This window comes from Ochotona princeps, chromosome 7, assembly GCF_030435755.1.
Source record: "Ochotona princeps isolate mOchPri1 chromosome 7, mOchPri1.hap1, whole genome shotgun sequence".
Taxonomy (NCBI): domain Eukaryota; kingdom Metazoa; phylum Chordata; class Mammalia; order Lagomorpha; family Ochotonidae; genus Ochotona; species Ochotona princeps.
The window spans coordinates 65,156,448-65,182,675 of NC_080838.1; the positions used below are offsets into that span (position 1 = coordinate 65,156,448).

Sequence of the window (26,228 nt, forward strand, 5' to 3'; positions counted from 1 at the left end):
TCCTCTGCCTGTAGTGCCTGCTTCTCATATAAGTGCCAGTTAAATCCCAGCGACTTCATGTTCCAATCCAGGTCCCTGCTTATGGCCTGGGAAAGCAATAGGGATGATCCAAGGGCCTCTGCATCCATGAAGGAGGCCCAGAAGAAACTTCTGACTCCCATCTTCAGACTGGCTTAGCTGCAGCAGCTATTTGGGGGTAAACCAGCAGATGGAAGATCTCTCTCTCTCTTTCTCTCTATCTCCCTTTCTCCATTCTTTTCCATCCCTCCCCCCACCTCTCTGTAATTCAAGTAAAATAATTTCTTTAAAGGTGAAAAAAAATCAGCTATGACTGCTTAGCAATCAACTGACATCCACATCACCAATCTCTTCTTAGTAAGCATCAAAACACCTGCTTGGGAAACAAGACAGTGGGCCAAGTATCCCACAGGTGACATTACACCTACCAGTGGCTTTTACATAGTTTTCGTTTCCTGCGTTTGAGATAGCACTGTCAGTTTTATAAAAACAATCTCTGATGAATTGTTCCAATCACCTTACGATACCACCCCTGGGTGTTCCACCTGGAGCCATACCTAAACAGAGGCTGCCAGCTTGGTAGAAGCCCAGACCACAGCTGTGCACACAGCGTCCATTCTGCAGCAGCTTGGTAGGGTCTTGGCAGAGGTCACAATAGTCTGGAGAGCGAGAGCAGGTCAAGCAGTCTGGGTGGCAACGAACTAGAACCAAGGAGAAAGAAGAGAGAAACTCAGTAAAGACCAGCGGACCTCCCAAGGCAGCCTTCAGAGCAGGAATCTGCAGGGTGTCCAGCACAGCACAGGTTATGAAAGAGCACACTATGGAACACAGGCAGGAAAAGCCCAAGCACCACGATGTTTGTGGGTGTCCATGCAGGAGCCCAAGGCATCTCTCCTTGAAATGGGCCGAGATAACACCACTGTTCCCTACAGCCTCAAATGGAAAATGCAAGAACAGTCTCATCAATGTTGGCCAGGTATAATGCCACAGAAACAGGAATGACCACCTCCATGATACACCATTTAGACATTCACTAATTGATGATATCATAGATGTTCTTAAGCTTTGACATGCACAGAAAGAACAGACTTACAGCATACAATGTTTAAAAATGGTTGCTACCTTTAAGATATACTAAGTTTTACTGTTTTTATCTAAAATTTTAAATCCTAACAACCGGGATGGTTGCTTAAACTTAGTGGCAATTGTCAGCAAAAGATTTTTTGTTCAGATACTGGAGTTGTCCAGGAGCTGATTTTCAGTGCACTCCACATGACAATATACTAAACATTTGTTCTGGGAAGGCCAGAGGACCATATTGGTGCAGGAAATATAATGAAACTGTAAGTTGCTTGGCTTTTCCCTGGATAAGCCCTTCAGAGACACATGGTGATTAGCCTAAATAAAGAATGCAACAAGAGCAGGTGCCAATATGAAAAATTATGGCCAATGGATGAAAACAATTACTTATGAAATATGATTGGGAGAAAATGCCATTTCTCCAAGAGATACTGAGCTTATAGGCAAATTACCCACTCAGCCAAACAACTCCAAGGCTTGCCAGCAATTATTAACTGGGACTAATTCAACCCCAGGTGATTTGAAAGCAGAACTGCAAAACAAGTAGATAAAATTTTCTTCCGAAAGGAATTAATGAGTCTTTAAACTTTCAAAGCCCACTTTAGGACAGCAAAATAAATAAATAAATAAATAAATAAATAAATAAATAAATACCATTTGTTTACTTGCGCATCTTAAAAAAATAGCCTATAATAAACTTTGAGCAATTATTCTGATACTTCCAATAACAGAAGACATAGATGTCATTACATGTTTTAACATAATGTTATTTGATGTTCACAATAGCATTTCAAGACAGATAAAATGTGTTTCATCAACAACAGCAAAAAGACAAGATTTAGAAAGGGACAATGACTTGACCAGGACCACATATTCCTACTGAGTAGATTCAGTAAATGAACATGGGCAAGGATGAATCAGTGTCATTTGCTACAAAGAAAAATCAGGAAGAAAATAAAGAAAACCAAACCAATGGAGAGATTACAGAAAAGGCAGCAGAGCAGTGGGAGCAGCTCTCTTGAATTTAGCTTGGTAGAACCATCTCAGCAGAAGCACACAGGAAAAGGGCTCACCTGCTGTGCAGTCTGGGCAGCACTGTCCCCTCACTACCAGGGCCAGGGTGGCCACCGGACATGGTGGGCAAGAGGGCTCATAGCAAGTCACCCGAGTCCCCCGGCATTCACACACCTTGCAGGGACCATCTTCCCACTTCTCTCCCTCCTGCAAGAAACAGCAAAGATTGGTACAGTCATGAGGGTAAAGGGATTCAGAAGAGAGAGCTAATGGGAAACTTGGGATTTCTACAAGGACCAAGTGAGAATGCATCAGCACCCTGCCAAAACTTCCCCTGGAATATGACAACAGCAGAAGGTTGCGAAATTTACAAGGATAGAATTTTTCTTATTTTGGTTTCTTCTAAGGTACAGCACAAGTAAAATCCTGTCAGACATACTCAGAGACAAACTGGAAATATTCTAGGGCTAGCAGAATAGTTAAGAAACACTGAAAACATGTTTCACCTATTTCTCACACACATATACACACCACCACCACCACCACCAAAACAACTGGCGATTACTCTGCACCTATTTATTAGCAGATATATTTAATACAGTCACTATCATAAAGCTTTGTTACACTTTGAATTTCCATACAGCTACCACAGTCAGTGTTACAATCAGGTCACTGCATTCGTAAAATGAAAGCTTTGGCAGACCCACTTTTGTGGACCATAGATGTGCCATAAACTTTCTCCCACACTGAAATATTCATTTCGGCAAAGCCAATTATGCTGAGAAACATGATTGGTTAACAGAAAAACAAAGCAAACTACAAAGAACAATTCACTCCTGCTCATGTTCCCACATACCCTGGAGATAGGAAAGAAATGGGTTTCTACAAGGACATACTGAGCTGATGGGGAAGGTGAAAGAGCAAAGAAAATTTTTTTATTAACAAGTCAGATATTCAGAGAGGAGGAGAGACAGAGGGGAAGATCTTCCATCTGATGATTCACTCCCCAAGTGGCCGCAATGGCCGGAGCTGAGCCAATCCAAAGCCAGGAGCTAGAAGCCTCCTCTGGGTCTCCCACGTGGGTGCAGAGCCCCAAAGCTTTGGGCCGTCTTCGACTGCCTTCCCAGGCACAAGCAGGGAGCTGGATAGGAAGCAGATTAGAACTGGCATCCATATGGGATCCTGGTGCATTCAAGGACTTTAGCTGCTAGGCTACCGCGCCAGGCCCAGGGGAGAAGATTTTAAAGGAAATTTGATAAAATGTGTATTAAGCTAAAGGATGTTGAATATCTGAAAAAAAATTAATGTGACAAACACTAAGACTAAACAGAAAATATTTTAGTGAGGATTATAATCCTGAAAAGGCAGACGTGGTTTCATTCCATTTCCTTAAGCTCCAAAACTATAAACTGGATTGTGTGAACATGCATGTTTTTACACTCCCTTTAAAAGAAACTACAGGGGCCAGCGTTGCGGTTAAGCCACCATTACAAAGCCAGCATCCCCCATCAAAGCCCTGGCCTGGGTCCTGGCTATATTGCTAATCCAGCTCCTTGCTAATGCTCCTGGGAGGCAGAAGATGACCCACGGGCTTAGCAACTTGCCACCTTTGTGGCAGTGCCTGGCTCCTGGCTTCAGGCTGGATCATCCTTACAGTTGCCACCATTTGTGGAATGAACCAACCAATGGAAGATCTTCTCTTTCTGTCATTCTGTCTTTCAAAAACAATACCTCTTAAAAACCAACAACAACAACAACAAAAACTTAACACTGCTCTGCAAGCAACCTAGGGAGAATAAATGCTCAGTGTTATTGGTGGAAGCAACATGGTAGAAGCCCAAGAAACTGTTTCTTCATGGTTCGTGAGCCATGAAATTCCTGGTTCCACTGAGCAAGGTGTCTTGACCCACGAAGAGTCAGGAGAAGAAAACCAGCATTGAAAAGGGAAAGAATACACACAGACACACACACAAAGACACATATGAACTTGTAGTTAGAGAGGCATCAATTCTAGGGAACAGAATAAGCTAAATAAATGAAAGAAATGTTCATTGGTGAAAGTCTTAGTTATAATTTAGGTTCTTAACCACAGTGCCATGAAATGTGGCCATTAAAAATATGAAGACACTAGGTATTCCCATGATCCTTGCTTAAAACTATTTTATAATGATTTATTTACAAGTTAAAAGTCCATACTTACTGGAATATGTTTAACTGCACTCCTATTGGACGGTAACTAGGAATAAAGAGAAATGTATTTATTATACCATTAAAAATACCGATAAGCTGACCTATTTATTTTTTCATTAGAAGTTACTCATTTTCCCACCAAGTAACATGCAACTTCAACTCTTTGTTATGAATATAAATAAAGTCTATCTCAATCAAAAAATAACAACAGAGTATCAACATGAGATAAGGACAACACATTTGGGAAATATTTTTGAATTTGTGTTCTATTGTGTTTGCATACTTGGTTTCAGTTTTCCCCCACAAAAGACTTTGTAGTCAAAGAACTGAAGCTCAGAAGGGCAATTCCTGAATCTCACATCAACTATTCCAGAAGAGTCACCCTTATTTAAAACAGCTTTGTCATTCCGATTCCTTTGGGTTTAGTACACCTCCAAAAATGGGTAAAAAAAAATATGATATAATGACTGAGTAAATACAAATTTGACATTTAGAGGCTAGTGTTGTTACATAAGAAATTAAGCCACAACTTGCAAAGTTGGCATCCCACGTGAGCACAAGGGGAGACCTGGATGGATAACCATGCTCCTGGCTTGAAGCCTGTCCTGGCTCTAATCATCATAGCATTTTGGGGAGTGAACCAGTAAATGAAAGATCTCTGTCTCCTCACTTCCCAGAAGATTTTCCCTTCAAATAAATACATCATTTTTTAATTCAACATTTATGAAGAGGACTTAATCTTTTAAATTATTTTTTAAAAGATTTTATTTTTATTGGAAAGGCAGATTTGCAGATAGAAGTGGAGACAGAAAGCAAAATCTTCCATCTGCTGGTTCATTCCCCAAGTAGCCACAATGGCCGGAAATTCGAACCTAATAGTTTCTTCCAGGTCTCTCACATGGGTGCAGGGTCCCAAGGTTTTGGCCCATCCGCCTGCTTTGCCAAGCCACAAGCAGAAAGGTGCATGGGAAGTGAAACAGCCAGGACATAAACCAGTGTCCATATGGGATCCTGGTGTATGTAAAGCAAAGATTTAGCTACTAGCAATCACGCCAGGCCCGATCTTAAAAACAAACAAACAACAACAACAACAAAAACCCCAAACAACAACCAAATTATCAATCACTGTGATGATATAATGTTAACAGAATATTAATAACAACATTTTGGCCTTTTGTAAAATATATCATCTCAATAGTCTCATGAAATAAGTACCACTGTAAGTACTGTCTTTTTTACAGTACAAATTAAGACACTTGCCCAAGTTCACAGAAAGTACATGGAGAAGGAATGTGAACACAGTGCATCCTGAGCTCTGACATGTTGATAGACTCAGTTTATTCAAATCATACACAAAAAATTGGACAGGAATAAATTCACTAGTGAAAGCACTTAATCCTTATTCTCCTAATCCAATTCTGATTGACCAATGAAATGGTCATATGTATAATTAGCAAGTATAACTTTTAGAACACAATTTAACATTCCAAAGTAACATATGGAAAATAGGGGCTACACATATAGGATATATTTCAAGAGATTAAGGTGAATTTTTTTCCTTTGAAATATTATAGTAAAAAATAAAAATTGACCAAAATGTTTTTCTTGTGGAGTTTTACCCTACATCCCATAAACTCTCTCTACCTGCAGACGTAAATCTCAAGGTTGGTCACTGTTCACCATGCTCTCCACCTCCTCCGCAAGTCAAGCTACCATCACTCTTTTCCTAGATTACTGCAAAAATCTTCCAACTGGTCCACCTACCTCGAGTCTGGAGCCTTTCATCACTTACCACGCAGCAGCCACAACATGACAGCACTGCTCTCCTCAGAACTCCTTGGCAGCTCGCATCCACCTCACGCTCAAACCCTCTGGTTTCCCAGCCATTCTCATTGGATCTCTTCTCCAGGTCCTTCCTGCCTTCACTATGTCCCAGCCATAATGGTTTCTGAACAGGTCAAGCATACGGCTGCCTCTGGGCCTTTGGGATGGCTGACTGCCTGGGATGCTTCCCCTCAGGCATCTGTGCGATTCCCCTCCAACTACCTTTAGGTCTGGCTCACTGAAAGTCCACTGAAGGAACCATATCCCGGGTATGTGCGAGCGCAACACCTGTCACCCGACTTGTACACCTTAAGTTCCTGAATTCCTCTTGACACTATTTACCAGCACATGACATTCATGTGTGCATATGAAAGTGTGTGCATACACGGGTGCATGTGTTGTCTGCATCCTGACTCTACAAAGGAGCCTCCACCATGAGAGCAAGGACTCTGCCTGCAGAGTTCAGGCATATATTCCTGAGCTCAGGCTGTTAGCTCAGGCCTGCTGGGATCAAGCGTATATTCCCGCGACCTCATGCATAGTAGGTGTGCAACAGCCTTTGTTGAACAAAGGAATGGGTGAAGCAAACTAGAAAGCAATGTGTCCTCCTTAAAATCATTTGGAATGATTCATTTTTCAGAGTATTTTGTTATCAACCCAATACTCACAGATTCTACCTTTTCTTTGTAGACACAATACCCATTCCTGGAAATGCATTCGGGGCAGCATTTTCCATCTAAGTGAATTAATTCTTCACCCTGTAGAAATTAAGAGTTGCAGTGGCACATATCAAATTAACATCTCTAGGTAGCAGTGCTAAATTGCAAAGCAGCTGGAAACCCTGACTAGAATGAGAAACCTTGGCATACTCTTTTCTTCAGCCCACCTCTCATTGTGTCTCTGCTGCCCCTACAACCCTGCTGTTCCCCTCTGGAAAAGCCAATGGATATTGCACACCCCTCCAAGAGCTTCTTCTTTCCCGCTCTAAAGATAATGGCATTCTGATCTACTCAAAATTTCCTACTGTTAACCGTGAACTTCCATGAATAAGAAAGGTAGGCAGTGTTAACCTTATAGTTATAAAAATCTATGACTTTCAGCAAGAGATCATGTTGTATTAAATATCCAGGGTGGATACTGGTGACTCTGATTTCATTAACAATACTCAAATCAAACTAATATTTTCCTTGAATGCAAATTCAGATGTGGAGATGTAGTCTCAGGCATAAATTAAACAGGAGAAAGCTGTTTTAATTCAATAGTCTGAAACGCTGTTAGCTATCTCACGTCAAAACTACTTTCTAAAATCTAGCCAGGACATAGAGAAATTTCCAACTGAGATGGTAGAAATTTAATTTTCAAATTCTTATCACTTCAATTTCCCAGTACCAGTAACTTTAAAATTTTTATTTTTATTAGCAAATAATGTTAGCAGAAAAAGTTAAATAATTCTGAATTCTATAATTCAGTATAATTCAACTGCATTCTAACCCCCCAAAGAATCTCCCTTTTAAAAACAAACTATGAGTTCACCAATATCCGTACGTTAATATTTATAAAGAATGTTCTTTAAAGTACTTTTTCCTTGTTAAAGATAATCTGCTTTCTAAAGAATGATAATGTGTCTTTAAATATTTAATATGTAATCCATATCACATTTAGAAGAACATAAACTACGTTATTCAAAAATGAATAATGTAAATTGACCTAAACTGCAATCACAAGGGTATTTTGCATTTAAAAAAAACTGCACTAATGGCAACTATAAAAGCATTGGTTGTCTTCAGATTGCAGCATTAGGAATGGAATTTACACCTCTTTTTTTTGAGTCTTCAGAATCTTCTTGAATGAACACATAGGGTTTTTCAAGGAGAATATACACTTTCAAGAGAAACACAGAAGTACATGAATGTAACTTTGTACAGCATCTAAAAAGTTCTTATTTGTGAAAAGGAATACTATAGATTACTGTCCATCAAAATTCCATGCCCATCAGAAGCTGGTCAGTACTACAGAAAAGAGATGTATTTACATGTAAATTATTTTGCCAAAACATGACAAATCAGCTAGTAGGGCCAGCAAAACTGCAGAAATAGATTGAAATTTGCTCTCAGAGCATATAAAAGGCTTTATATGCGTGTAAACTAAGTGGTTTAAAACAACGTTCTGAAATAGGACAAGGGATGGGTACTTGTATTAAAGACAAAATGCAGAAGAGATTCTTGAATGCCCATGACAGAACCTATGGACAGAAGGGACACAGGGGTGTAAGTCACCCAGAGAAGGGAGGAGTGGGGGCAGTTCAGAGCCCTCAAACACTGCTGGAGATTACAGAGTGCCCTGTTCTTTGGGAAGCAGGATTCAGCTCCAGGAGGTAAGGAGCTCTCAATAGAGTTGCTATTTATAGAAGCAGCTTGGATGCCCCAAATCACATTGGGTCACTGGGCCAGGAGCTTGCTTCACTCAGCCTTTGGCTTCTGCTTCGAGCAGAACGGCCCTGTGGAACAAAACAGATTTTCTTTTTAAAAAGGATTTTTCAGCATACACCAGCTCAAATGAGGTACTCATTCCTGACCAAATCACACCTAGAACATGATTTAATCAAGTTGTCTATGGGGGGTGGGGGAGGAACATTCTTTTAAGGGAATTTTTCTTCACTAGGCAATGGAAAGACAACTCTCATTCATGGTGTGGCTACTGCTTCCAGGCATTTTTTTCTGGAAGCTTCCTTCCCACTACCATCATAATTTAGATTAAATGCTAAATTCTTAAAAATAAAGTCATTTGACCTCTTCACCTGAATCCATGTCCAAAGACATTCTCAGATACAGTAAAATGAAAATCTTCACACAAATTGATTCTATGTTTAGGTTTTTGGTGCGTATGTGTGAAAGACAAAGACCAGGGCATGTTTTACCCTTTCTTAGCAGAGGAAAATTATTCACTGATGTCAAGACTATTGGCTCACTGCTATTGATAGCCAATTATGATACAGATGTCAACAGTGAATTTATATAATTTCCTCTTCTTTAGAAGTCCCAATGACCTTGATATTTTAGAGAAGGAGTCAAGCAGAAAGAGGGCTGGAATGGAATACAAATCCCAGCAAGTGCTTTTGCAATGTTCCCTGGGCAGACATCCTCCTTTGCTCTGGGGAGCTCCCAATGCATTAACTCCCATTTGCATAATCCCTGGTATCACTGAGTACTGTAATTCCTGCTTACCTCTCTGTCTTCCCTAAAGCCTAGGGACTCTTCTTTCCTTTCCCCCCAAAGAATTATTTATCTGAAAGAGTTACAGAGAGAGAGGGAAGGGGGAAATAGAAATCACTCCCCACTCGGCAAGGCAGAAGCCAGGAGCCAGGAACTCTACCCTGGTCTCTCAAATGGATGGCTGTGACCCAAGAACTTGTATCATCTTGTGCTTTCCAAGACACACTAACAAGGTGATAGATAGGATGTGGTGCAGCCAAAACAGGAACTGGTATTCCACATGGGATGCCTACATCCCATATGGAGGCTAACCTACTATGCCAGAAAAGGGGCCCCAGTCTGGGAACGTTGAGTTTGGAAAATATCCTATTCAGTTTTCATTTTTCTTTTTTACCATCAATAATATGAGCTAAGCAGAAGTAAGGAAGTTAGTACCTCCAGGCTTTAGCAAGCTCATTAACTAGTGCTATTTACAGAAGGATGACATACGGAGAAGTCTATGTAGTTCTTTGATAAGATTCAGTTTTGCTGAAAATTTTACTTCTGGTACTGTTTCCAGTTGAGAATCCAGTACCTTACACAAAATTTGGGGAAGACAAAGATAATCAGGAGGAAGTTTTGGCTGAATAGAGTTTTACAAAATGGGGTCATAGACACAACAGTTCAATTCAAAAAGAAAAATATAGCTAGAAGGCTGTGTCTCCCATCTAAGTACTACCAGGCGCACCCCTGCTTAGCTTCCAAGATCAGACGAGACCAGGCACATTCAGGGTAGTATGGCCATAGACTAGAAGGCTGTGTCATTCCCAGCATGTCCATGGCCTAGGCAGCCATCTGCCACATAAAGCCGACAGGACTTCGTTTTCTCTGATAAAGCCTCCTGCATGAATTTTGGGCTTTGTTGTTTTCCAGAAATAAAAAGTCAAGGCTTGAAGCTTCACTTGTCTGGTCTTCAGGTGAAGTAGAGGGAGAACACCCGAACTGTGAACAGGAAATTCAGAATGCGGTGCACTTGAACTCCTTCACAGAAACTGATCCCTTAATACAGTCCCCATCCCCAAAAGCAAAGACTGCAGATGGTGGGAAGTGCTGAAATGAGATGGGACAGTGACATCAGAAATATTTACAATGGTACCTGCTCAGCAGTTCCCCATTTCTCCAAGGGCAGAGAAGAAGACCTGGTTAACGCTGCCGCAGCCAGGAACCCCCACGGACAGCAGATGCACAGCCAGCAACTGATAAAGGTGCTCACACTAAGGAGGATGGCCTAAACCACTTCCTACAGGTGAGATTGCTCAGATCTGACTGAAAGTGAGCAGTTAGGGTCCACCCTACCAGAATCACCTAACATTTCCCATATATCCTTAGATATTAGGCAAATTAACCCCCTAGAAAATAACCCAGCATCCCCTGGGTGGAGTGTGGAGGCAAAGAAACCCAGTGGCAGCCTGCAAGAAGCAGAATAAGGTCTTGAGAGGCTCCCTTCTCATCTCCATCCAACCATTCTCCTCCCGATAGAGAAATGAAAGGCCTTGTGAAGAGGAGGGGACAAGTCTGCAACAAAGCAAGTCACTTCTTACTAGCTTTAGTTCAGCTCCGCCCAGACCCAAACAGGAGGCACAATGAAAAATAACTCTGTCAATGACTGCCTTGTTTGGAAGTTTGCTCTTCCATAGGCTCCATGGAAGAGGAACCAGAAAGAAAAAATGCCTTTACAGACATCCAGTTACAGACCATTCAAAGCCTCCTCCCAAGTTCAAGTTCATAGCCCTGAGGGGAACTGGTGGGGCGGATGGGAGCAGGGAGGGGAAAAGGAGGCAACTTTAAAAGCAATTTGATTTGCATTGGATCAACATCAAATTCAAATAAGAAAGCCATGGAATTCCCCTACCCCATACATCTGTGGTGTCAAACAGAAGCTGTTTTTTGTTAGAAGCTTCTAGAAGTTCTTCAGACAGCAGAAGTCAACAGAGGCCAACAGAGCTAACTGATTATCAGGTACACCCAGATCTCTTTTAAAACAAAAACCAAAAATATTATGACTTTCTTCCCTGATTCACAGGAGTGGCTGCAGGTGCTGGCCTCTTTTCTGCTAAATATTGCCAACAGGGCCTGCAGCAGAAACCTAGCTATGGGGGGAAATCCTGTGTACCCTTGTTTTTCACAGCCACAGGGAGCCTACTGGGCAGGCCACCAGCAATGAGGTCCAGCTCTGCTAATGGGTAGGCTAACAGCCCCAATCAAGCCATTACCTTTCTTCACTCTGGTTCAGGGCTTCCAATCTGGCCAGGTGCACTGAGGGCTAAAAGCTCCTAGGGGTGGTTCCAAGCTGGCTTGAACTAAAATGACATCCACTGTCCATCAGAGACCATGGGTGAGAAAGCCCACTAAAGTGTGCCTAGTCAACCAAGCTGTTCCCTCTGCTCCCAATACAGAACAGGTGCAGGTCCCCCTACTCTATTGGAAAGAACTACAACAGTCTGAAGGGAAATACCTTTGTGTCTTACCTGGGCACACTCCACTTTGGCACATTCTCCATTCCGGCAGGTCACTTGGCCTCGCTCACACATGCAGAACTCACAGGCTGAGCCCTTCCACATTTCATCCTGGTACCGAACAACCCCATTGAACCAGCAGCTCCCAGCAGGAGACACACACTCCTCACAGCACTGCCCATGGCGACGAACTCTTCTCTGACCCTGGGAAAACAGAGAATGATGGGCGTGGGACAGTCCTCAGAATATGATGAGAAACACACAGGTGAAGCGCAGCCTTTCACAGAACTGTTTTGTCCCAGCTGACCCAGTACTGCCCAGTTTGGAGATCTCTCTTCTACTTAACACCACATTCTCAGCCCAGTAGACATATGGGTCCCCTAAAGGACATAGAGAACTGAGAAATGCATTTCCAAATGACCCAGAATAAAGCTTAGATAATGCAGCTACTGGCTCTCAAATACCTTTTCACATCTTAGTGGGGGGCAGGCCTGTTTATGACACCTGACCTCTCCATGGTCACAAATGCATGTGGTACAGGCATTTTCAGTCCACTGCTCACCATGCTGAGTAAAGAGAGAAAAAGAAAAATGTCACACATACCACATACAAGATACTGATTTTTTAAGTTATATCTTAAAATACAGTACATTGAATGTACAACTAGGGAAATGATATTTAAGTAGCAAGAATCTGTAAGATTCTAATGCTAATAACCTTGCAAACAGAACTTTGGATGAATTTTTATCCAAGCATACCATTTCACACAGGTGCTGAGGGCTTGCTCTGTGTCAGCCATATAGAAGACTCGGGGACACGGAGGTGCATGGGAACAGGATGCTCACCAACTGCTGCTCTTTGGATATTCTGTGCCAGAACACCCAAGGCTGGCAGGCACCTATTTTTTTCCCCAGCTTCCACTGCAGTTCAAGGATGGGCACCATCCCAGCCCCACTTGAAGGGACCTCACAGGAAGCTTGCAAGAGGGGTGGAAGGAAGCTACATAAAGACACCAAGGCCTTTGCCATCGTTCTTCCATCAGCCTTTAGTGATGACAGTGTGAGGATGATCTGCCTGGAGCTAAAGAAGCTGTCTCAGGGAAATAAGAGAACAGCATGAAAAGTGAATGCCAATATGATGAAGATGACAGGGTACAGAGATCAAAAAAGTTTCAACCTATTAGGACAATATTAAGACCTGAGTTGATCAGTTCTTCGGCGCCATACTTCTGGACTTCTTGTTACATAAGACAATTTGAGTGTTACCTGTTAGCCTGTTTCTTCTGTTAGAAATTAATCTAGTATTTTTTCAGCAAATAAAAAACACTATGTAAAAATCAAAGAAAGAAAACCAGAAAAAATAATGACAAACTAGAATGTAAGCCACATATGTGGCTACCGCATCAGTTAGCACAGGTAACAAATACAAAATTCATGACAAGTTCATCTTCGGTCAGATTTCAAGTGGCCCATCTAGAATTTGTGAAGCCACCATTCCCTAATGTTAGGTTTCAGATTCTTTACTGAGGATCATAATGTCAGCTTCTATTTTGCTTCCCTTAGAAAGGCAAGCAAGCAAGGAAAGAAGCAGGTTTTATTTTATCCTTCCTTTTGAATAATGTGACCTGTTTGGGCTCAGTTTGACACTTCTAAGACAGAACATTTATTCACTCACTCAATGTATTCAGCGCATCTTTATTTGATGCCTATCATGTGATAGCCAGGTAATTACAGACACCCCCCAAAAGCACTTGGAAGTTCGCAGGTTCTGCCGTCACTGGACTCTCACCTCGCTGCGTTTTCTCCCACTCCACTCTCCAGTAACTTTTCTCCCACCCCCATCCAAAACAAGGGGATAGGAGAGGGAGCATGCATTCTGGAGACCAGTGCATAAAATGCAATCGATGCAGGCATTTGCATACCCTCAGAGCTATGTGTAAACTGATGGTAACAGTGATAGCTCTTCTTCGCTTCAAAACGTGTGAACAGTGAAGTTCACTAGGGTTCATGAACCAGGTTCGGCTTGCCAGCACGTTCCTTTTTATTTCTAATTCTCCTTGACTTAATTTTCTCATAAAGCTTTTCACGAGGAAAAGACAAAAGTTGCTCATGTACTGAGTTACTAATCCTGGCAGTGAGTGAAACACAAGGGTGGGGGGCTGTGGTGGCTGGGAGGGCAGATGTGTGAGGACAAATGCCAGAACGCCTTGATGGGGTCCATCAGAAGTTACCTTATACATTTGGCCGGCGACAAGGCAGGGTCGGGCTGAGCACTGTGGACAGCATTCTCCAGGTACTCGGACGGCAGTTTCATCCTTAACACCCCAAAAAATGAACAATCCATCACACAGAAATATTAACAAAACCCACAACAGCAAGAAAATGGCATTCTAGCCAACTCAATCACGTGCCTCAAGCATCCATCAGGACAGTTTCCTCTGGATTAGCATTGGTAGACCACCTGGGGTTCTGACAGGGATTAACAATTACAAGGTCAGTGTGACCCTGAAGATGTCTATCTTCAGTACTATCTTCTTCTAACAACAAATAAAAGCCCGAATAAGAACGACAGCAATAATAATCCTTGGCATTTGCCACACGTCATTCTAGGTGCTCTTCATGATCCTAGGAAATCGATTACTCCTGCTTTTTTACAAATGAAAAAAGTACAAGCCAGAAAGATTGTGCAACTTGTCAAAAGTCACATAGCTTCCCCGGTAATATAAACGATTAGCAGCAAGACATCAGAACATAGCACACCAACACATTTGTACAGTCCCACTCCTCTGAAATTACCAGTAAATTCAAACCTCAGGGTATCCCTCCCTTTTCTTACAAGAAGTAGAAAACAAGGTTTTCCTACAATGGCTACTTTCATCCTTGGTCAGAAAGAACAAAAAGGTAGCTGAGAGAGGTCATATAACCTTAGCTTTTTTTCAATGGAAAGTTCCAGTCATACCTCAGTAGTCCTTTAACTTAGTTTAATAATCAGTTGAGTTCATGCATTGCTAACAGATTTATTCCAAATACCTGAACCACTGGAATCGAATCAACTATTTTTTTTTGTTTTAGATTATTTTATTTCATTATTATAGAGATCATGTATTGTGACTATTAGTGCTTATTACAGTATACGAAAATTGGATTTCACATTGAAATCATTGGGCATTTTTTTATCTCAGAATTCTTTAGCTTAATGAAATTTTGGTGTGGATGTAAAGCTATAGCTGATCTACTTTTCAGTAACTGTATTGTTCCAAACAAATTAACTAAGCCTTAGAGAATATTAGATAAACAGGAAACCCATGTCATAACGAGAATCTTGAATATGTGCAAAGTTGGTATCAATTTATCTCAATCAATGTGCAGTCCACTGAAGAACAGTACCAGAGTGAACTTGAATGTGCACAGAGGGAGCTATCAATTAGTGGCGTAGTACAAGAAAACCATACTTTCCAATTCTAATTACTTATTTAACTGAAAGGAGCAATCGTCCTTTACAAATGTAGACCAGCAAGAATAGGAAGGAGAAGTATCTAAAGAGGAAATGTTCAGAACACAAGAGAGCCACATGATTCAGAGCTGAGAGTCCATGAGCCTGGTGCCCTACAGGTAGGGCTGAAGAGCCCTAAGCAGAGGCTGAGAGGGGAGGCGGGGTAGGCAGATGGGAGACACTTCTGCACAGCAAACCTCCCTTGCTATCATCGCCCCTCAAATCCTGACTCACGTATGTATGCCCTTCCAAAATGCAGAATCTAAGCACCAGCAAACTGCAGATCACACGCTAAATCCAGCCCTCTGTTTTCACAAATACAATTGTTTTGGCACACAACCATGCCCACCTATTTATAGGATGTATATGGCTGGTTTTGTGCTACAGTGCAGAACTGAGTGACTGCTCCCGGTGTGTGGCACAGGAAGCTGAAACTATTCACTCTGTGGCACCTCACAGAGAACGGGCAGTCATGAAACTATTATGCTACCTTCAATAATCACAGGAATTCAATATTTAAAAAATATAATTAACACTGCTGCAATTTGGGATAGGACTGTTACTAATGTCATATTCAACTTCCTATATTCATAAAATAAAATAGACATTTCCAATGTAATATGGCTCACAGTTCTTAATTAAAATTTTTTCTCCTCACATGCTTTTGAAGATATGAAGGAGGGGCCAGTTTCGTAGCACAGAGGACTAAGTCAGCACTAAGAATGCTAGAATCCCACCTGGGCACCAGTTACAGTGTTGGCTGTTCCACTTCTGATCCAGTTCCCCACTAATCTGTCTGGGAGAGCAGCAGAAGATGCCCCAAGTACCTGGGTCCCTCCATCGATATGTGAGACCTGGATGGAGCTCCAGGTCCTGGCTTTGACCTGGCCCAGCTCTGGTCATTAAGTTGGGTGGGGAGGATCCAGTAAATGGAAGACCATTCTCCGTCACTTCTTCTATCTCTCTCTGTGACTGACTTTCCAAGTAAATCTTTTTTTAAAGATACAACATGTGAGAATGCTAACACCCTCTTTTCAGAGGAAGTAAGAGTCCCTCCTGAGATTCTTGCCCTTCTTAAGGACAGGCACAGAAAATGCATTTCTTCTGTGTTTTTCTTATATTTCATGTACTAATAAAGTACACAAAATAATGTTTAAATGGTGCTGTCAGCACATACTGTTATTATAATTATTGTTATTATACATAAGTGCATAACCCATCATCTTGGGAGGAATATACCATAACGATCTGACAACCAAGTTAAGTGTAATCTTGTGAGTCAGTCCCATAAAACTGATTAAACTGCCTAGGTTAGAAGTGCCAGCATTTACTAACTGTGCTACCCAGAGCAAGTTACTTGTGTACTTTGCACCTCAGTTTCATCAGCTATAAAATGGAATGATAATAATAGCTCCCACTAAATAAGACGGTTAGAGGAATTCCATGGCTCATAAAGATAATGACTAGCATAATGTAAACTTCTAAAATGTGGCAATGTTGGTGATGGTGATATCGGCGAAGAGGGTGACAGCAGCAGAGATGGTAGAGCTGAGGTGACGTGTTACATTACTGGCACCAATAGCCAACCTTTACCAGGAATATCAAGTCAAGAAAACGGTTCTAAATATCTCACAGTTGGATTTCTAAAAAGTCATGGCAAAAATATAGACAAAATGAAGCAAGAGTCATGATAACCAACCTATTTTTAAGTCTTCAAAATGCTTACTAGTCAATTAGCTCCAAAGCGTGGTACCAAAATGTGGATTTTACATTAACTATTTATATTGATCAAAATTCTAAAGTGGATACTATGCAGTGAAACTAGAGCTTAGATCTAATTTTTTGAATGAGATACAATGATTTCAATTATTTGAGTATCTGCAGCACGTGACTAAAGGTGCAAAGATTTAAAGAGGAAGTTTCTCCATGGGATAATTCTTCCATCTCTTGTACCCACTTCCCTCATGAAGATGGTGGCAAATCACCTAGTCACCATTCCTCTATAAGGGGACCAATCCACAAAATACTATTAGTCAAAATGCTCCCAAATTAGAATGTTCATCAATATTTGAGCAATAGAGATAGATAATGTCCAATTCTCCTAAAAGGTTTATTTGTAATCCTAGAGCAAGGACAAGATTTGCTGATGAACTGGGAGATGAGATGAGCACAGTAGTTGGTGTACACTGGGTAATACAATCAAGCCTTCCAATTAGATACATTCTCCCTTTATTTGGCATTTAGTATTACTTGTCTGATTGCCTTTTGTCTGCCGTTAAAAATATTGCCTAATTGTCACAATATGCCATGTTATTGATTTTGTTTTATTTGACACAAAGTATCGCTCTATATCAACTAAACGTTGGCTTCCAGCTCTTTCTGAGATCAAAAATGAGCTATTTTTCAACTTGAGGCAAAACTCCTTTCTTTGTTATCCATCAACTGCCATGGAACATCTATGGAGCCTCTGCAACAGCACAAATGAAATACCTCATATACCACATTTATTTGCAATTGATTTCCCCTTTGAAATCTGCGAGGAGCGCCTAATGGCTTGAAAGTCAGATCAGCTCCAAATGCAGAGCAGACTCTCACTGTCTCAAGCATCACCTCAGAAAATCCTTAGATAATTTCACTCATTATCTGGTAAGAATTAAACTGCCTACATCTGGATAATCAATTTCAAAGACATGTTTATGTCCTTAAAAATCTGACTACACCTATGCATGGAAAAACAATAACAACCCAGATCATAATACCACATCTCCCAGATGTTTAGCTTGACATTTTCAGAACCTCTGCAATTGGAGCTGGAGGCTTCAAAGTGTGCACCCTCAAGGCTCAGCTTCATTAACTAACAATTAGCCTAAATGGCTGTTAATTAGACCTGTCTGTAGCTTCTAAGGGGAAAAGAAATGTCTCAGAGGTGGTCTCCAAAAGTATAAGGAAAATAAAACAGCCTTTGCTTCCTGTTCCTAGTACTCCCAAGGCTGATACAGTCTCAGAAGAGACTCCAAGTTCTGGGAGCAGTGAAGTTAACATCCTGAGGTTAGCTTCCTTACCTGGTTACAAAACAGCGGCTGACACTGAGCCGCAAAGCACTGTGGGATTCCATTTCTACACACACACTTGGCACATCGGCTTAAGTGCCAGTCCTCACCATCCTGGAACACACGGCCTTCATAGGAACAGGGTTCTGGAAGGTCAAAGAAACAAGCATTACTGGAGGAACTGCAGTGGCCAGTCCCTGGGCTGCCTTCAAGGGTATGTGTGCAGTGCAGTTGCCCAGGGTGCCAAAATTAGCTCCTGTAACACAGAAGGGGCTCTATGCCTGGGATGAGCCCTCTGCAGTTGCTATCTTGAGTTATCTGAATTTCTGTTCTATCATTAAATGCCGATGGGGCTTGGAGCCTCAGCTCCTGTATGGTTCCACATCTTGCTTGGCTTCCAGGATGAGGTCTCCACCCAAGATCCTAGTGAAGGTGCCAGGAGGGTACACGTCACAGAATGTGACAAAGGTACCAATAAGGGTCTCTATTCAGTCCTCCAGTATCCTCATGCCTAAGGGAGTACATTAAATAGCACATAAAACCCAGGTGATTGTGTGGGCATTTAGCACAGAAGTGAGACACCTACATCCCATATGATTTACCCATGTTCAATTCCCAGTTCTGTTGCTGCCTCTTGGTTCCTGGTAATACAGACCCGAGAAAACTGCAGTGATGGCTGAAGGAACTGGGCTGCTATTATTCTTGTGAAAGACTTGGACTGAGTTATCACCTTGCAATTTGGCCTCCTCCCAACATTTGCCCTGGAGCCACTGTAGACATTTATAGAGTGAGCTAAGAGATGGGACTTCTTTCTGCCTGTCTGTCCTCTGTCTCTCCAATAAATAAATAAATAAAACCCCAAACTCCTGGAAAAGTAAGAGACATCAGAGACAAAAAGCCATTTCCTTCTGCTGCTGAACAAAGGACTCTTTATTTCCTCTCAAATTATAGGTGATGCTCCAGGGAAAATGCTTCCGATACAGTATGTCTCTGTCCCGGAGGGCCAATAAGAAAGACTTTAAAGACCTCAGAATGAATCACAAAGCTCAGACTACCAACTCTCCACACCATCCCCAACCCTGCTGCCCAAGCATCTTTACTTGCAGCGTTATTGGGCCTAAAACAGATGAGGGTACTTCTCTGGCGAGGACTATCTGGTATGCATGAAGAAAGTGCTTCACTTTCACTTCCTGAGCACACTTTTGAGCCACTGGAATAACAGCTCTCCATGGTAAAGCTCTGCCAGGCTTGGATTAATTGGGGAAGGGAAAGCAACCAGGGGATCTCTTTTAAAGGGAAAAGATAAGGGTATAATATAGCTTCTCAGTGTGATTGAAATAACAAAAAAGATTCTGGATATTCTACATGTCAGAGGAGAGCATAAAGCCTAGAATCGGATCTAAGGATCTTTTTCCTGCTTCCTCTCCCTCTTGGGAACTATGAACTCAAAGGGACGCCCCCTCAGCCAAGGCAAAATAAGTATAACAGAGACTAAAGAGTCCTATTTTTGGAATGGGACTGAAAGATATGTTCTAATCCCATTCTCTGAAACTGTGCTCCCTGCCAAGTTCAAAGCAACAAGTTGGTGACAATAAAGAAAGGTTTTGGAGATTTTTGAGCTACATGAAGCAAAAAAAAAAAAAAAAAAAAAGAGTTGGAACATCACCATGTGAACCTCAAAAGTCAAGACAGTCCCTGGGAACCAGCTCATACTCACTTCCAGAGCCCACACAGACTGGGCAGCAGCTTCCACGAGGGATGAACTCCAGCTCCCGGGGTCCACATGACAGTGGTGGGCACGGCTGCGGGGTGCACCTGACTTCCCCACGAGTGCAGGAGCACAGGCTGCATGGAGGAGAGGCCCACTGCGTTCCATGCTGCATGTCAAGGGGTGGAAAGAAGGAAGGCATCAATACCAAAATATAGACTTTGATTCCACCCACAGAAGTAAATCTCTTACACAAATTAAGCAAGGAGCCCCACAAGGGTGGAAGACAGAGCTCAGCCGATAAGGCTAAGATGAAGGTTTGCAGTATTCAAAGTCAGAGACCAAATCAACCATGGATTTTCCAAATATTTCTAAGATTTCACATTTGAAGTTTTTAGAAACACACACACGAGTCCAATCGTATAATACAGACTTCTTCATAAAGCTCAAAGCAAAACACACATAGCATGTATTTTTATTTTGTTCTTTATAAGGGTTGTATCATTTTCAACAGCTCTAATTCTAACCCTGCTTCGTTGCTGTGTTTTCTGATTAGTTCCCTTCTCCCTTCCCTCCTTCCTTCTGTTCAGTCCTTATCTCTCTCGTTAATCTCACTATCTAACCATTTATTTCTATCTATTTTTCTGTATCTCTGTTGTTCCAGGAACTCACAGGCCCTGAGAACATGTGACAGGCAACAAGAAAATCAATCCAGTTTCCCCATAAACTGTACAGTCCATTCATTCCCAGTGAGGGTACCTGCGTGTCTACACACAGAGAATGTGCCTAACCAACTTTACACTGGGACATCACACTCACACGGCTTGCAAGATGTCAGTAACCTAACAGACCCAAGAGTTAAATTATTCTGTGGTTTACCAAGCACCAAAAACATACAAATGAGCCACTCTCAGTTGTGATACACATATGAAAGGGAGGTAAGCTCAGAATGCAAGACAGTCATTAGACTGTTTAGAAGAAGAATTGTCAAGGTTGTTATGTTTGCAATAGCAAGATGGGATAATAGTGATCTTCTACAGGTAGAAAAAAATCTGCTTAATGAATGCAGTTGTCCACATCTTCTTCCTGTAACGTTTCTTTAAATACTGAAAATCGTTCCCCTTTGCTTCTGCTAACTCTAGCATATGATACTTGATTCAGCAAAAATCGTATCTGCACTTTTCTTAAAAACATCACACATCCTGAGAGCTCATTAAACTAGCTTTACTCTAGGGAATACAACTGTGTCACTGACAAGTATAGGAAATAAACATTCCCTTGTTTCCCCTCAAACTAGCATTTGGAATCACTGTTCATCTTTCTCAAACACAATGAAGCCCTGTGTTACTTAAACAAGTCAGAACCCCTGGATTCAGCTTGTTGTGGCCAGGCCGTAAGCACGCCAACTCTGACATGATGGAATTACTAATAACCTGTGCTATTATTATAACAGGATAGTAATAGGTAGTTACAGTCACCTAATTATTTGGGAACCAAGACCTCACCCTACAATCATGGCTGTTTTCCTACAGAGAGACTCACTGGGAGTACAGAAGGCAGTGATATATGTCAGCCCCTATTGGGAGGATCCAAGGGGTGCCTTGGCCCCATGCACGTTCTCGGGTTCTGCAGGCCCCGGTCTCCCAAGGATTAACTCCACAGCTTAGCTTGTTTCTCAGAGCATAACAGGATTGGTAATTTTGGCCTGATACATATAGCCACTGGCTTAACCGCAAGTTCCTGCTTCCTATTGTCAAGTTATCTGCCAAGGGATTGGATAAAACTCAAGGGATTTAGGGTGGCCACTAGAGGATTGGATAAACACTGGGAGGAACTGAAGGGATTTAGGGTTGCCACTACTGGGAGGAACTGAAGGGATTTAGGGTGGCCACTACTGGGAGGAGCTAAGCAGAGTATAAAAGAAAGTCTGGAGTTGCAATAAAGATCTTTCTGTCATCGACCGGCATTCGGTGTACTGCGTGTTGCCTTGTCTTGTCTCTCTGCGTTGTCTGCGTTGCAACCCTAGTCCCTCCGCTCGGCTCGGGGTACGTGGCGACGCGGGCGTTGCCAACATCTGGAGGTTCCCACCGAGATTGAGAAAGAGAGGATACGACGAAGGGTCGTCCCAAGAGTCTGGCCAGCTGATTCAGGTAAGTGGGACGTATTGTAAGTCTCTCCTAAACTGGTAGGAGAGGGAGGTTCATTTTGAAATATAGTCAGGTTTTGGATTTATTTTGAAATAGAGTTAGGTTTTAGACTTATTTTGAAATATAACTAGGTTTTGGATTTATTTTGTAAGTTTTCGACTTATTTTGAAGTATATTCAGGTTTTAGATTTATTTTGAAGTGTAGTTAGGTCTTGGTGTTTAATTTATCCGGCGAAAAGGACGATAAAATGGGTTCTGCCTTCTCCCGGGATAAATTGGCCACCGAGCTTGAAGAACTTCTACGTCAACTGGGGATGCCAGTTAAATTTAAAATGATTAGAAATTTTGTTAAAGCCATTCAATCTAGCAGTCCTTGGTTTATTGTTTCAGGCAACTTCAATATTCCCGATTGGGAACAGGTTAAGGCCAATTTACAATCCTGTTTACAAAAAGACCCAGATAATTTCCCCATTGTTAACTTTTCTTTGTGGCGCTTAGTCCGTGATTCATTATTTACTGATAAAGTGAAAGTTGAGAGACAGTTAAGAGAAGTACAGACTACTTTTGAAGCAATCCAGGGGTGGGAAGTTCTACGGTCCTTGGAAGCCTGGAACGAGGCGGCCTCGAGTGAAACCACCCCGAGTGAGACCTCTTCTTTAGAGGAGAGTGAGGTCTCTTCTTTAGAGGAGAGTGAAGCCTCTTTTTCAGATGAGAACGAGGCCTCTTCCTCGGAAGAGAGTGAGGACAAACGAGATGAGGAGGTTTTCTTAAAGCGGAAAATTAAGGATAAAGAGAAGGTTTTCTTAAAGCGGGAAATTAGGGACATTAAAAGAAAGTTAAAGAAAGCAGGAATAGGTGCATGTTCCTCTGGCAAACTGTCCAGTTCCAGACCACCACCATATGTCCCTAATTTTGTGACCCCTACGGCTCCTCCTGAGGAGGAAACCGCAGGCCATTCACCCAATAATTACCCCACGCGGCCATGGAGTGACGGTCTCACTGATCAGCCTGTGGGTGGGGTTCGATGCTTCCCTGTAATAGAGGTTCCAGTTCAAGGGGGTCCCCCTCGCCGGGAGCATCAGCCCCTTCAATTTAAAGACCTCAAAAATGTAAAGCAGGCTGTTAAAGATTATGGTGCCCAGGCACCCTTTACTCTTGCACTCATAGAATCCTTTTCGAGTTTGAATCTTACTCCTAGTGATTGGATGCAATTGTGCCGCTCTGCTCTTGATGGTGGTGACATTCTCCTATGGAAAGGGGATTTTCAAGATAGGTGCAGATTTTTTGCTGAGCAGAACGCGGCTGGGGGACACGCAGATCGAAGCCTTGAAATGCTTACTGGCACTGGACCTTTTGAGGGCATCCAACAACAAGTTAATTATGACCTAGGAGTTTATGCACAGATAGCAAATGCAGCCCTTGGAGCCTGGAAGGCCTTGCCTAATGCTAATACAGGAGACCAGCTTTCCAAGGTCTTGCAAGGCCCTACAGAACCTTTTCAAGAATTTGTGGACCGTATTATGCAGGTTGCTACTAAGATCTTTGGTAACGTGGAACCAGCAATGCCAATAATTAAGCATATAGCCTTTGAGAATGCTAATAAATATTGCCAGAATGCTCTCATGTCCCACAGAGATAAGTCCCTGCATGATTATCTCAAAATCTGCAGACATATTGACTCCACCCATGCCCTTGGGCAAGTGATAGCAGCTGCTGTTCAACACCCTCAGCCCTACCCTAGGGTGCCTCCTAAAACCTGTTTCAGATGTGGACAGCCTGGACATTTTAAAAAACAGTGTCCCAAAATTCCACGACAAGGAAGATCACCCCCACAATCCTTGCAGGCCCCAGATCTTTGTCCAAGATGCCATAAAGGCTATCATTGGAGCAGTGATTGTAGGTCCAGATATGATGCCCAAGGCAATCCCCCATCGGGAAACGGGGTCAGGGGCCTGCTCCGGGCCCCCCAACCTCAGGTGTACGGAGCCCAGCAGACACCTGTAACCTCTGGAACAGCGCAGACTCCTTCCAGAGTCCCTCTCCCACAGCGAGGAACACCGACATTTCAACCCTCCTCAGAGCAACACCAGGTAGCGCAGGACTGGACCTCTGTGCCACCTCTGGAGAGGTATTGACTCCGCTCCTGGGGCCCCAATGGATAAAAACAGGAGTCAGGGGCCCCTTACCTAAGAATACCTTGGGCCTGATCCTAGGAAGAAGTAGTGCTACTATGCATGGAATCAGAGTACTCCCAGGAGTGATAGATGAGGATACCCCCGCAGAAATAGAAGTCATGGCAGAATCAGCCAAAGGCACTATAATCATTCCACCAGGAGCTAGATTTGCCCAGCTGATCTTGATCCCCAAGGTTCCAACTGACAACCCCATTCTTAAGCGAGATAGACAAGGAGAATTTGGACATTCTGGCCCCTTGGCATGTTGGGTCTCCGACATGCAAACCCGACCCACCTTACAGTTAGAAATAGAAGGGAGAAAATTCACAGGTTTACTTGATACCGGGGCTGACAGTACAGTTATATCCCAGGCACAGTGGCCAAGTTCTTGGCCATTAGAGGCCACCCCAACCGTTCTCCAAGGGATAGGAACTTCTCAGCCACAGAAAAGCGCCAGGTTGTTAAGGTGGAAGGATCAAGAGGGTCATTCAGGAGTTTTCTAGCCGTATGTCTTACCACATATTTCTATCAATCTGTGGGGACGAGATTTGTTGAGTGCCATGAATGTTGTATTGACCTCTCAGCCTGTGCCAAATATGCTTAATAGACAGGAATACTTTCCTGGAAAAGGTTTGGGCAGACATCTTCAAGGTGATCCCCAACCAGTCTGTGACTGGGTTAAAAATTAGAGGCTGCAATTGAATTGGTAAAGGAACAGCTTGAGAGAAATTAAAAAAGCCCATTGTTTACAGGCCTTTGCCTATATTTTAATATAACTCACAAAACAGGCATCTCTTATAATCCTCAGGGTCAAGCCATTGTTGAACGTGCTAACCGCACCCTTAAAGTTTATCTAGAAAAAATAAAGAAGGGGGATGTGGCCGAGCATTGCAGCTCACCCCATTCCTTACTGGCATCTGCAATCTATGTGTTAAATTTTTTAACTGTCACTAATGATGTAGCTCCTGCAGACCGCCATTGGCTTCGCCCTGCTAATGAGAATAAAGGCCAAGTAAAATGGAAAGATCTGGCCACAAATAAATGGCGAGGACCAGATCCAGTACTAACGTGGGGGCGAGGCTCTGTTTGTGTTTTTCCCCAGGATGAAGAAACACCTAGATGGGTTCCCGAGAGACTTACACGACAAATCTCCTTGGCTCCAACTCAACATGATCCCACTCCTAATGATGTTCTTGCAGGATAGGAGACCCTGACAGCAGTGGTGCAACTTCCTGATATCCTGCCCATGGGAAACGCAGATCTCCAGCTGCTCCCCGATTTACCATCATATATGTGTTACCCCTGTTAAATGGCATTTTAACTGGCAGCATGGATGTTTTAGGAACAAAGCGGAATCTTGGCCATGGGGCTGATGGTCGTAGCCATGATTGCAGTACTGTTTAGTCTTCTTTGCCGCCTATGCAGGCAACAAGCCTGGGAGCAGGTCATTATTTGATGGTTTTAGCTGTGGAAAATCCTAGCGCTCAAGTTTGGCTGAACATGGTGTGATGGGCAGCCAGAGACGGGTAAGATCTGGCAGCGCTGATGACCAACCTAAGACAGGGATTCCCCAGGTGGGGCTCCCCATGACGGGTAAGGCGTCAACTGACTGCTAGACAACCTAAGACAGGCGTCCATTAAAAAAACAAAAAAAGGGGGACATGCAGGCCCCGGTCTCCCAAGGATTAACTCCACAGCTTAGCTTGTTTCTCAGAGCATAACAGGATTGGTAATTTTGGCCTGATACATATAGCCACTGGCTTAACCGCAAGTTCCTGCTTCCTATTGTCAAGTTATCTGCCAAGGGATTGGATAAAACTCAAG

At 42.6% G+C, this 26,228-nt stretch overlaps 1 protein-coding gene across 1 annotated transcript in view; it reads right to left on the bottom strand.

The window, feature by feature from the left end:
• Positions 1–26,228, bottom strand: part of FRAS1 (Fraser extracellular matrix complex subunit 1) — a 277,676-nt gene that overhangs the window by 231,872 nt on the left and 19,576 nt on the right. The window contains exons 4-12 of the mRNA XM_058666643.1: positions 20,093–20,252; positions 18,388–18,521; positions 14,064–14,147; positions 12,298–12,399; positions 11,846–12,037; positions 6,795–6,884; positions 4,313–4,348; positions 2,172–2,319; positions 576–719 (exon numbers count right to left, since the gene is read on the bottom strand). Coding sequence (XP_058522626.1) covers positions 576–719; positions 2,172–2,319; positions 4,313–4,348; positions 6,795–6,884; positions 11,846–12,037; positions 12,298–12,399; positions 14,064–14,147; positions 18,388–18,521; positions 20,093–20,252 — 1,090 coding nt within the window. The remainder of the gene's footprint in view (positions 1–575; positions 720–2,171; positions 2,320–4,312; positions 4,349–6,794; positions 6,885–11,845; positions 12,038–12,297; positions 12,400–14,063; positions 14,148–18,387; positions 18,522–20,092; positions 20,253–26,228) is intronic.